The 13973-nt window shown below is 38.7% G+C and overlaps 1 protein-coding gene across 1 annotated transcript in view; it reads right to left on the bottom strand.

Annotated features, from left to right (window-relative positions):
- LOC137623207 (HMG box-containing protein 4) overlaps positions 1-13973 on the bottom strand; it is a 96842-nt gene that overhangs the window by 12965 nt on the left and 69904 nt on the right. Inside the window, exons 8-9 of the mRNA XM_068353924.1 lie at positions 11780-11997; positions 4137-4287 (exon numbers count right to left, since the gene is read on the bottom strand). Of these exons, the coding sequence (XP_068210025.1) occupies positions 4137-4287; positions 11780-11997 (369 nt within the window). The remainder of the gene's footprint in view (positions 1-4136; positions 4288-11779; positions 11998-13973) is intronic.

A 13973-nucleotide genomic window follows, 5' to 3' on the forward strand; every position in this document is an offset into this window, starting at 1 on the left:
TACCTCTCTGGTGTCCACGAAAGGGACCTGAGGGTCCGTAGCTAGGGTTGTATGCGGGTGAGGGCATCCAAACGGGGTTGGGTTGGGTACCTGGGGGAGCAGTGAGGTAGACCACCTGTTGAGGGTGTTTCGGCTGTAGAGGAGACGAAGCAGTGGGAGACTGTGAAGACGAGTGGGCAATCGACGATTGTTGGTAGTGACCTCGGCTCGTCTTGTAAGGGGCAAACCTCTGTTTCTTCCTGAAGAAGTTTTGTTTTTGACCTTCAACCCTCTTTTTGGCAGTGAGGCCCCACCTCACTTGCAAATTTTGATTTGCTCTCGCAGCGTCTTGTAGTACCTTGTTCACCTCCTCCTGAGGAAAAAGGTTCTTACCCCAGCAGGGGGAAGCTATCAGCCTATTCGGTTCATGCCTGATCGTGGCCTCAGAAAGAACGTGCTTCCTGCAACTAACCCGAGCCGAACAAAACTCGTATAAGTCGATTTGGAAGGACAGAGACAGGTTCTTTGTGAATACCCGGAACATGGTCTCGGTCTGGTAAAGTGAGGTTAGGGACTCCACGGAGGTAATGGAGTGGAGAGACCTAGCCAACCTATTCCGTGCCTCAAACTCAGTCTTGAGAAGAATATCTGGTAATTTAGGAAGCTTCTCGGAGAACAGATTAGAGGCACAGTCTGGGTCTAACTTCCCTACTGTGAAAGTAGCGGGGGCATCATCCCAGATAGTAACGGTACTCGGAATGAGCATGGAGGTGGGATCGGTCTCTTTAAGAGCTGGCATGGCAGAACCTTCTTTGATAGCCTGAAAAGTAAGAGCTGCCACTTTATCTGTAATAGGCAAGGTAATACCTGGAGAAGCTGTAAATATGGTGTAGGCTCCTTTGTGTGGGGTGAGCTTGGAATTAGTGCAACCCCAGTCTGACAACGTCCTGGCCCAGAAAGATTGGGCCTGCTCTTTAGGGAATATTACCGTTTCCTTCGGTACCTTGTCTAACCTAACCAAGGCATGTTCTTTCAATCGGACGAAGCCGTTGAATGGGAATTCTAGTCCCGGAGGGTAAAATTCTAAGTCCTCTAGAGGACGGGTGCCTATGCCCTCTAGAGTTATGGCACCATCAATATATGGAGCATGTAAGGCAAACCTCCAAGGGTTGTTTTTCTCGAAGGGAGGTAACTTCGATGCGTCCGGGGCTGAAGGAGGGGGCATCTGAGTTCCGGAACGGATGAGACTTGCCACCATATCTTTGAGCTCCGTCATAGTTCCTCGGTCTGCCCTAGACTGTTGAAGATATTGTTGTATCTGCTCTTTCACAATATCCCTGACCATGGCGGCGGATAAAGGGGGCTCCCGAGCCTGATCCTCTAACGAAGCCCTGGACTTAGTAGACTTTGACTTCTTAGGAGTCACGGTTTTAGGTATAGCAATATGAACATCAGGATCCTTTGAGGGTCCCGGAACCGGTGACACTGATAATGGCAAAGCTGAAGGCTTAAAGGTACGTAGTGGCTTCACCTTGGGTCGTACAGGAATGGAGGGACCTAGAGGAGAAGCCGTAGGTTTATCAAAGCCGTGAAAGGAAGTAGTAGAGGAAGGAGTGTGGGGTGAAAGGGGGTCCACCAACTCAACACCACCTACCTGCTCATCCATGGGTTCCTCGTCCAGACCTAGGTAGGGCTCGGCCTCCGTCACTAAAACCTCTTCCTCAGTTAGAATGGTTTCTCTAATCACTTTAATTAACGGGGCCGCTGTCTCCGGTGGAACTGCTGCAGTAGTAGAGCCTGGGAATAGGCGAGAAGCCATGTCTCCATCAAGGAGATAGGGTGCGCCAGCAGGCGCATTCCTCCCAAACCCTGACACCCAAGGCCGGAGAGTAGCTCTCGCCTCCCTGAGAGATTCATCATCAGCCTGAAAGAGGAGAGAGGGAATTAATGATGAAGTCAAAACTGAAGTCCATATACAAAGAGCAATTAATTCTTCGCAAAGAATATTAACAGGGACACTAGAACCAACTTACCTCCTCGCTCAGGAGTAGGGCTGACAGCTCATAGCAGAGCATGCATGCCTCCGGAAACCATATCGTATAGGGGGCTTGTCCCGGTTCCCGAGAGAAGGATATGGCGCAATGGGCATGGGCCCGGCATAGATCATGGCCCATGGGATCAGTAAAGGCAGCGGAGCAGCCCCTGGCAGTGCAGCGGACTTTCTGTAAAAAGAAAGAAGACATAAGTCTGGATGTTCCTTGAGATTCTTGTCATTGACTTATGAATCAGAAACACTTAAATCTTAATTAATGTGTGAGTATGGTAGTAGCTAACACCTTAATGAGTATGGTAGTAGCTAACACCTTAATAAAATAAGAAATTATAATAGAAAACCAGTAACCACATAGCATGAATCTCTAAACTTCATCGATATCACACTGTTAACTCCGGTTCTGGACTCCTGCTTGATCTCTGTTTTTACCGGAGGTCCGGTAGCAAAGGCCCGTCATCGTGATATCGTGACCGTCTCTGGTACGATAACATTATCCTCAATGAATGAGTTATCTCCAGTGAAGCCGGAGATACGATGAAAACGGGGGCCTTAACTGTGTAATTGTGATCAAACATGACAAAGGTTCGTGTGTAAAAGGCTTCAGCCGGAGTCCGAGTGCCGGATTTCACCGTTGCACTCCAAAAATCTGCTCCGGAACGATAACTAGTTCTCACCCAATGAGTATCCATTATAGCGGAGCATAACTCAAGGCGGAGCTAAGCATAACTCAAGGCGGAGCTAAGGGTGTCGGTATAAAACGACCCCAATTAATGACTCATACACTAACGAACCTAATAATAGTGTTAGCTATATTAACAGTAACCACATCAATAAATCGTTTATAATATTAAACGTACTATCATCAATTCTGATACTGAGAGGAGGCCTGAATAACCCGTGATCGTATAAAAACGGAGAACGGGAAATTCACCTCTCTTACTCAAGGAAAACGAGAGAAAGGATAACTCATACCTGTAGAACAGGAAACGAGCACTCTATGCTTTCGCTCTCAAGGTTACATATTAAAAATTAACATCACACAATAAATAAGAAAATTAATAAAATTGATTGCTTTTCTTAGTAATAGTAATAACGAAGAATAACGACAACGTAACAAAAAAACAAGGATATAGTCTAAAACGAACCCTCCAGGAGGGTACAAATTAACAGACTAAATTGCTAAGCTTTAAATCGTTACTATGCTTTAAAACGCTATCTTAAATCGCTATTCTTCGTAGGTCCAAATTGGACTTGCAAGCAAATAAATACCATAGTAAAAATTAATAATAATTAATGATAACATAAAAGGCCATAAAACATAAGTGATATAACCTATCTGACAGAGTACCAGATGGGCAAAATTAACTAGAAAATTTACCGAAGCGAACATACCCAAAATGGCTGCCGATACCTCGGCAGGACAATCGCTTCCAAAACTAAAAACCACCATAATGGAAATAGAACAAATGCCCGGTACTGCCAAAAGCTGCCAAAACAAACTATGGTACTTAACATTGGTAAGGGTGAAGTAACAACGTCAGTCATGTTGAAATAACGAGAAATTCTTCGAAAAAACACTGTGCCCAAAAAAACTATGCTTGCTTCAAGTCCAATTAAAGAAGGATGTCCTAGAGGGCGCGCGTGGTAGGTGTCGTTGGGGAGTTCAACCATGTTATCTAGGGCCTGTCACGGCCCTCCCCATTGATGAAGGGATTATCTAAATGGAAGACAACCTGTGAATAGTGGTTTACACACGCCTTTGTTTAATACACGACACCTACAAGGTGTTCGCGCGAGGGTTGTAACCTCTGCATTCCATGCTTTTATCTTTCTCTAGTATATTTGGAAGATTTATATTAGGAAAGGTATAAGGAAGGACCTTTCTCACCGGCCGTCACAGGCCGCCCCAGAAAAAGTGGAACTTGAAAGTTCACCGAAATATGCAAGCAACGCGTATTAATTTTGGGGGTAATTCTTTATTCAAATTAAGTTTTTCATTAATTAAGTATCTTAATCCAAGGCTTGGGTTGGAATTTCTAAAACTTTTTAAAATTCATTAGAAGAATATGCATTTTTTTTTTTTTAAGTTTGGATGACCGCTTACCTCATGTTCTTTAAGTTTTTGTCCGATATTATTGAGGGACTCTCCAAGCAACTTAATATGGGCAGCAACATCTATTGGTGTTCTGCCAGTGACTTTGTATGTGATAGGTGGACTGGGATCAGTAGATGAACTTGCTGTATTTCGGCTAGTTCTGGAAACAGATTATGATATTAGCAAAAAGTTATATTTAATATTGCTAAAAAGGCTAACAGATTACAATATATGCACTTTGAAGGCTGTGGGTGGTTTACATTATAATTTATTATTAGCTCTTTAGTAACTTAAAAAGCTTACCAGACAAACTCCTTTGCATATGACACTCAAGTTGTTTTTAAATTGAAATGACACAATATATTGAAAAGGGAATAACTAAATAGAAGCACAATGGAATAGTCTACAAAGAGGCTAATTGTAATTGCAAAGAATAATTATCACTTAGGGGTTTGCAACAATGTATTTAGATGGACTCATCATCCAAAAATTAAATGTAATTAAGAGTAACTTGATTTGTGCATCAATAAAGCAGAAATAAAAGTTTGGCAGGAGAATAAATTAACATGTTTTCAAAAATAGTCTGGGGTTAAACTACTCTATGCTTAATTTGATTTACCCTAATTTTTGGTCAATTTGGACCCTTCTTAAAGAATTTAAAAGAGAAATTTTAAAAGATTGCAAAAATATAATTGAAAGGCAAGCACTTACCATTGCTTATAGAAATCCATAAGGAGTAAAAATGCACATCGTGTATTTACTTCTTGGTAGATATAGCAAGAAACTATCTAATAAGCTAATGGCCACTCCTTCCCACAACTAAGCAACTTGTATGGAATGAATTTAAGAATTGACCCCAAAACAAGAATTTCCAGACTAGAGCTTTTTATCATATAAGTTTAATTAAAAAATTACAATATTGACTTCTATAAGGGAAAACAAATGGCCATACATTGCGGACCACATAACGTTCAATTTCCTCAAATCTACTGTACAATCATTGAAATTTTTATAAAAAAACAAAAGGTACAAATAGCTTATTTACATTACAATAACAAATATACTGTATCATATCTTTCACAGCCTTATAAAAAATATTTCAAAAACACACCAAAAAAGATAACTATACTAAATTACAATCTTATTGTCCCAAAAATAAGTAATATTAACCTTAATCCCAGCCATTCAAAATCAAATGGCTTTTGAGTTTTCAATGTATTATATAAACAATTACTTTCACTAATGCCTTTCTACATGGCTGAAGACTGTACATGGGTTATCAAATAGTTGGTTATAATTTATAAGTAGTAATAAGAAAGATGGCCTTTCTTGCCTTCGATCACTCACTGTCAAAAGATGTGTTGTAACTGAAAGGTATTCTATAGAGTGGAATGTTGGAAGCCCCTTATAAAAAATTGAGCGAGGTAACCATCTCATGAGCTCTGTCAGCGACAATTCTGCCTGAGTGGAGACTAATTAGATTTGAATGAAGTATGACTAAAATTTCAGGTTTTACCATGGAAAAATTTACAAACTCATGAAGCTAAAAGAAGAATTAAATCTTTGCAAAATGACCCCAGTAAACTTAGAAACTTCAAATGACTAACATGCCATGAAAAAATATTTTGTTTTGAGAAAGAAGACCTCAGGGGCATTCAGGTGTAAAAAGTCTCATCCTGTTTAAGGAAGGTAGAAGAACCTTACCTAGACTTAGCAGAGCATATTTCTTTGCTTCTATTAAACCTATGGGATTTAAGTAAAAAAGTTACTTTGGTCATGATGTTTCTTTAATCTGTAGTATAATAATTCCATACCAAGCTACTTTATTATATACAGTACTGTATAAGAAAAGCTTTCATACCATCAGATATAGCCAATACTGTATTATTCAGAACATGGTAATAAACTATAATTAAGTGGAATAATGGCCCTATTTTCAAGTCGGTAGAAATTAACTATATTAAAAGAATTTCTTTAACTTACGCTACCTTGACCACTTTATAGATAAAGCTACCTTCAAGACCAAGGAACCTTTTTACAGTTGAGGATTAAAAACTTCAAATGCGAATATAGAAAAGATAAACTTCAATTTTTATAAAATAAAAAAACTTAACAAAAGAGTAATCAAATTTACAATTTTGCCCTCGGCTATGAAAAAACAATTATTTAAAGACCAAAAAATCAAACCACTGGGAGTATATGTAATCTCCCAAAATGATACCAGTAATGTAAACTGTTGGGAAAACCAGTAGAGGCCTACTAACAAGTTTATCTGAGTACAGAAAAGGCACCATTCATAACAAAGTCAATAGTGGGGTTGCCACCAATTGCCAGGATTAAATAATGGGGTTGTGACTAAATGCCAGAAGTAAATAGTGGGGTTGATATCAATTGCTATTTTTTCAATAGCAATTAGTATGCCATATAGTTTGGCAGTAAATACTGCATCAAAGATATTAAAGGAAGTGCACCTCTACCATTAAAACCCTTTCTATATACTCCAAATCCAAAATCAGCATCAGATTTGGAGCCATTAGTATATATAAAAATTGATTCCCTATATTCTGCAACATGTTCCATAAAAAGAGACCTGGCTTCTAAGTGGGTCACATTCTTTTCCATACCAATAAAATATTTACAGAAAGACTTCTCTGGTAGTTTCCATAGAGGGGTTGATGATACCTTAAATGGAAGCAACTTACTTCTAGCTACTGTACATCATGACTGTTTACCAATAATTTTACCCAAAAACCATAAGGTTGAGAAGATTTTGGGTGCTACTTCAAATATCTACAATGTCTACAAGATTTGCAGTCCGATAGGCTAGAATTAGGAAAACTTTGCAACATAAATGGATGCTGAACAAAATAAAACTTTCAGTAAAGATCTAAGGGTATAGTACACAGTATATAAAAACACCTGTGTGTGTGTGTAGCAAATAAAATCTTAGTTCACATTTGGCAACCTGAGTTTAAGAATGAAATTAATATGACTCTATTGTTAGTTGTGGTGAGCAATTTCTCTCTCTCTCTCTCTCTCTCTCTCTCTCTCTCAGGTGTTATACAATAATTACATATAGAAGAGGAAACTAAAAACTTTGTTCTCTTTAAAAGTGTCAATTAAAAACAAAACAAAACAAAATATACCATATATAAATCCCTTTCGAATCGCAGCTTAAACACAGTATCCAATATCGACAGCAGACCACTACTATTCTTTAGGAAACATTGCAGTCTAGAAAATTGTGATTTAAATAGTTAATTGTGTTTTAATCAAACATTTATGCAATTTTGTTTCAAATTTTGGCTGTATTTTAATAATTGATTATTGCTGACTTCTTTTTGTTTTACTTTTGGCTGTGATCAGATCAGCTGATGTCTGGCTGCCGTTCTCAAGAATGTGTGTGTACGAATACAGTAAAAAAGTATTGTTTATACTATTTTTTAACATATTAAAAACATATATACAGTTAATATTACATAACCACCAATATGTTATAAACCTATCATATTTTTCATCTAGTACATTCATTAAAACTCAAATACAGTGGTACCTCCACATACGAATTTAATTCGTTCCACAACCGACTTCGGATGTAGAAAATGTTCGGATGTAGAAACGAATTTTCCCATAAGAATACATGGTAATTCATTTAATTCGTTCCTCAGACTAAAAACCCATAATAAATCCTTAATAAATGGCTACACATAATTACACATAACAATAACATAACTGCATAATATGAAAGAAGCATGTAAAAAAAGATAATTATAAAGAAATAATAAATAAAAAATGTGTTTTTATTGCCACTTTACCTTAGAGACAGGCCAACGCAGGTGTAGGATTTGCTACGCCAGAAGGAGACGGACGATCGGCGAGAAGGCAGACATGGTGTTAACATGTTTTTTAAATAAATACTCTCTCTCTCTCTCTCTCTCTCTCTCTCTCTCTCTTGTTCTTCTTCACTGTCAGTGTTAGAGATGTCTATTAATTTTTTCTGAGAGAGAAAGAGAGAGAGAGAGAGAGAGAGAGAGAGAGAGAGAGAGAGATTAAACGAAAATGAGAGATTAAACAAAAAAGGTGTTGTGTACAATATGATTTTTAACAGCGTTAACGAGTTGAAAGACAGTTAAATGTAACTAAAAAAGCAATATCAGCGAATCTGAATTCCTTTATTAACTAAAACCAATATTGTTACAAACACACTCGTATGCGGATGCACAAACACACACACACGCACAAGGAGACACGATCGGTGAGGAGGTAGAGATGGTGACTGCGATAACATACCGTAACTTACACTACGGAAATTTTAATCTAACTTAGCTTATTTATTTTTTTTTTTAATTTTTATATTTCATATTTTTTACATCTCTCTTACTGCGTAGCAATTCTTGCACCTGTGTGTGTGGGTTTGTGCATACGCACACGAGTGTGTTTGTATCAATATTTGTCTTAGTTAATAAAGGAATTCAGATTAGCTGTTATTACTTTCTTAGTTACATTTAATTGTTTTTCAACTCGTTGACGCTGTTAAAATCATATGTACTATAAACACATTTTTGTTTAATCTCTCCTCTCTCTCTCTCTCTCTCTCTCTCTCTCTCTCTCTCTCTCTCTCTCTCTCTCGGAAAAAAAATAATAGACGTATCTAACACTATAACAGCGAAGAAGAACGAGAGAGAGAGAGAGAGAGAGAGAGAGAGAGAGATTTTATTTAAAGAACACATTAATGCTATGTTTAGAGAGACAGAAAAAGAGAAAAGTCTTATTTAAAAGAGCTTGTTAATGCTATCTTGGTTTTCTTGCTTTACTTTTTTCTTTCTTTCTGTTCATCACGCTGGCCCTTCTCACAAATGATCGTTGCCAACAATCTCTTTGTCCTTTATCCCTATCAACAAAAGGCGTTCTATCTCTTCCAGGGTATTGCTACGATGTCTTGTAATAATGGTGATCCCCTTCGATGGTTATTTGCTTTAATGGCTGCCTTCAGCTTGATGATCCTCGAGATCATAGGCCTATTCCGGCCATATTGTTTAGCCATACAGTATCACTCACATGCACACTGCTCTCATGTTTTTCTATAATTTCTTGCTTCAATTCTAATGAAAGAATTGCCTTCTTCCTGTACTGAAACTTAGTTTCTTAGGCACCATGATTATAGGTAAAATCAAAAAGGAAATGTGAGAAAATGGAAAAAATAAGCACTGTTAATAACAGACCAAACAGAGGACAACCACACGATACACACAAGAACAGAGAACTGAGCACTCGACGCTGAATGGCGTAATGTTTACTTCGTACATTGGAGCAACACTTCTGATGTCGAGCCTGAAAACTTTAAATCAATCAATCAATCGGATGTCGAGGCAGAAATTTGGTCGAATTTTACTTCGTATGTTGGAAAATTTGTATGTTGGGACATTCGTATGTAGAGGTACCACTGTATATACAGTAACTCACTCTCTCTCTCTCTCTCTCTCGCATCAATATGTTATGACCTATCATATTTTCAACTTAGTATATTTAGTGTTCATTAAAAGTCAGAATCTCTCTCTCTCTCTCTCTCTCTCTCTCTCTCTCTCTCTCTCTCTCTCTCTCTCTCTCTCTCTCTCTATTATTTCAATTTTTATTTCATTGTTAAATATTTATATTTCTTATGACATTATAAAAAATTCTTGGTATCATTTCTTGATGTTTTGATGATAGGAACACTTAATATTACTCATCAACTCAATGAGAGGAAATCACTTGACTTTCCACCAGTTTACCTACTACCAGAAATACGACGTCACTAGACTAACAGTATTTTCCTTGAATTCATGGTATGTAATTGAACCTCATAACGACTAATACAAACCACTGAAACATTTGGCATCATTTTCAATGTTTCGAAGATGGGAATACCAAAATTACTCGGTAACACATCGAAAGAAAATCACTAGATTTGCCACCACCCCTTACACCAGTAATATGACATCACCAGACATATGACGTGAACTCGACAAAGAATGGATTGCGAAATATGTAAAACCCTCTTTGTTTTCTTGCAAGAAATAAGAGAGAATACTAACTTACCAACAAAAATTATTTCCCTTTTATAATGTAAATGAAAATATATTATTTCTAAGAAATTATTTGTCCTCTTAGTGCACTTTCATTAGGTAAATATCAATCAACTATCAGATGTAACAAATGAAGTAAAACTAGCTTAGAGTCAAATTTACGTTAAGTAAACTCTTAACAACCAACACAGACCCAGTAACTACTTTGTATCGTTACTCGACATTTCGATAATAGCAATATTAATTTTACTCGGTAGCCTATTGTAAGGAATCAATTGATTTACCAGCTCACTTTCCTCCCAAAACATGACGTCACCAAACATACAATACGAACTCAACAAATATTAAAACTTTTCTTAATATATTTTTTATCTAAAATGAATACTTTGTATTATCAATAAAAGAAAATAGAAAACTTACTGAGAGAAATAAGTTTACTTTTATACAAGGAAATAGATTATTTCTAAGGAAATATTTGTACTATTAGGGAACTATTTCCGACAGACTTGCAACGCCATCTCCATGAAAAAAGTGGTCGTAAAGGCAAACAGTAATATGTAACATAGGTCGTAAGTTGACAACTACCTGTACCAAGGTCAGAACGATAGCCATGTTAAGATGAAGATAATGTTAATGCTGACTACATCTCACAGTCCCTCCTTTTATATAAAACATGTCCCACTGGGATGAGCTTTTATTTCTCACCCTTTAAAAAATACTTTATTATGGCCCTATAATCATTTTGTAGAGGCATTGGCGAAGTGTGTTTCTATCAATCATCTTATGACCCCTGTCAAAAATCAGTCTTGATGACAAAGAATGAATCTTTTAATTCTTTACAGATATGATCTTAAAATGAAAAGAACTGTGATTTATCTTCCATTTATGGAAGCTGAAGGAAATGCTAGAATTACAAGGAGATCTGAAGTGAAACATAAAATCTAGATGAGTCTTAGCAATATAGTTCACAGCAAAAAACAAGAATGATAGAGCTCACTGCCACATTTTTTTAGAAACACAGCTAAGAGTAAAACTGTTTTAACCTCTTATTCCTAAAGGTCCCACCCACTAGATTTCACGTAACAGCCATATTTTCTTCAGCTACACATAAATTGGGAGAACATAAGAATTCACTCTTCAAACAGTGATCTGGTACCCTGCTACTGAACCAAGATGTTTGTGATACAAAGGGTGGTGAATACTACTCATAAGACGTACCAAGTCTGTTATCCATGGAGTATGTTAGTGAGGTCCAGGTATGTGACCTACAGTACCCTCATCAACTCCCAGCTTGATGAATATAAAAATGCATCAACCATTCAAACAAATTCTTAAGAGATTACTGTAGACTTTTTAGCCTGATTGCAGATGGTTTTGTTATCTACATAAAATTGTTAATATGAAATTTCACAGTAAATGTATCTTTTTTTACCTCTTGGTTCTCATCCATACATGGTATGTAATCCTTATTCCGATGATAATGGTCATCGTTCCTCGAACCAATGTATTTTCATAGTGGCAGCAGAATACCACAAATATAAAAAATATAACCATAATATCAAATGAAAATGATTCCTAGGAACTTACTTAGGGGTTGAGACTGGCATTTTAGGAGTTGATCCCGCTACATTCTGATTAGTTTCCGAGGGCTTCGATGATCGAATAGCTTGAGGCTTTACTCCTCCCTTGTTGATCAAATTACTGCGGGCAATGCTCCCTGGCTGTTTTGCAGCTTTCCCGGTGCTGATCATAGAACCTTTCTGGTTGCCTTTTGCAGCAAGACGTTTGGCTCGCCTCTTCCAGTTCTGCAATAGAATATTGCACAGCAAGTAAACTAATAAAAAAACTTGCAGAAAAAAATTCATCTCAGAAACAGATTATTTAATAAATTTAACAATATATAACAAGATATATTAGGTTGAGCAGAGTATTACATGGAAGTAGGGTACTTGATTATTGAAAAAATAAAAAATTCGGAAATAATTTGTATTTTTCCTAGCATACAAACCTGGAGCTATTTATTAGAGTATTACTTTCGGCGCAGCTAAAAGACGAGCCATGATAATTTTAGTGAGGGATAACTACCCCATCCGCTAGTTAGCGGGTGGGGGGTGGAGTAGACTGGCTACCCCACTCACTCACACCTCTCTGCTGAGTAACCACTTTGCTTTATGGCAGGACTTATCGGGGAACAGGGTGGCGGGCCAATTTGTATAAATAGCTCCAGGTTTGTATATTAGGAAAAATACAAATTATTTCCAAATTTGTTATTTGTTCCGACCCAGATACAAACCTTCACTATTTATTAGGGTGACTTACTAATAGGAGGGAAGAAGACCTCACCAACTGGCCTTGGTCATGACCCAGGGTCCTCTCTATTTCGATCTGTGATCGATATGAGGTAATGCACTGATAGCGGCCTGCAAAAGCTTGTGTGTGAGAGGCCCTAACAGTGTGGCTTGTCTTTAACATAAGAACTCGAGTAGAAAACCTATTGTTCTTAAAGACATACCCAATACCCTCCCTCTTAAAGGTATTAGGGACGTAAAAAAGTATTCTTCTATGCTTAGGAGGCACAAGGGAAATGGGTCTTACCTTCAGCGAGATGACGTCAGCTAAGCTGAGGCTTGCGGAGCTGTTTTCCCCAGGTGAAAGGAAGAAAGGAGCCAGGCATTCTTACTTATTCACCCTAGACTAATCCGGGTAGCCTCAGCCCTCAACCCTCTGCTACTTGTCCACCGAGGGGCCTGAGGTGTTTAGACCATTTGTTGTGCGACCACCACAGGACCAATGGAAAAGGTCTGCATATTCTTGTGGGTTACGTCTTTGCAGGTAGTGGGCTATGAAGGTTGATTGACGCTTCCACAAGCCCACCTAAAGTATCTGCACCACAGAGTAGTTTCATGAACACCAGGGACGTAGCACGCCAGTGACGTTACGAGCTCTGGGTCATAGGATGGAGGAGAGTCTAGATTATGAGTAACCTCAATTGCCTTCCGATCCCAAAGGGGAAGGAAATCCTTGAGGTCCTCCTCTTGACCTTCCCCGTGCTGGTCAACAGTGCAGACACATGGGGCGAGCTGGTATCGTTCTTTTAAGGTAACCCCACAGACTCCTCACTGGGTAAAACCCCAGTTGATGGGTTTCCGGTTACCGAACGAAGACTCTTTATTCAAAATGGGCTGCACCTAGGGTACAGCATACTCGGATTTGAGTCTTGGCAATCCACTCAGGGACGCCGCTGAGGATTACTTTTCCCCGTCTCATAGGGTAGGAGACATCACAGGTTGGATCATACAACATACTAACTCTCTTGGTCAAAAGCCCAAGTGAGTAGAAAAGGCGTCTTCCGTGTCAGGAAGCGATCTCCTGCTGGGCCTACGGTTCATAGAGAGGTGCCTCCAGAGACCGAAGGACCCGATCCGTGTTCCCAGTAGGAGGTTGAGATCCGACGGGGGACAAGTTATCTCACACTTGCATAAGTAAAGGCATCGATGGGAGAGAATCCCCATCCACGACATCAGTCACCAAGGACCGAACACTTCGCCTGGAAGACAGCCGCTGAAAAGTGTCTGAGGTGCCTAGACATCTTTTCCGTAACCTGATGCGAAAGGCCTCACTGAGAGGGGTTGTGTAGGATCGTCCCAGGCGAGAAGTCGAAGCAAAGCTACGGCTTAGGAAAGTGTTAGCATGTGGCTGCTTGGAAGATCGTGCCATGAAGGAAGATCCCTCGGAACTCCGTCAGGAGCTGTAGAAGATCCGGGAACCATTCTGCGGGTTG

Source organism: Palaemon carinicauda, chromosome 30, assembly GCF_036898095.1.
Source record: "Palaemon carinicauda isolate YSFRI2023 chromosome 30, ASM3689809v2, whole genome shotgun sequence".
Taxonomy (NCBI): domain Eukaryota; kingdom Metazoa; phylum Arthropoda; class Malacostraca; order Decapoda; family Palaemonidae; genus Palaemon; species Palaemon carinicauda.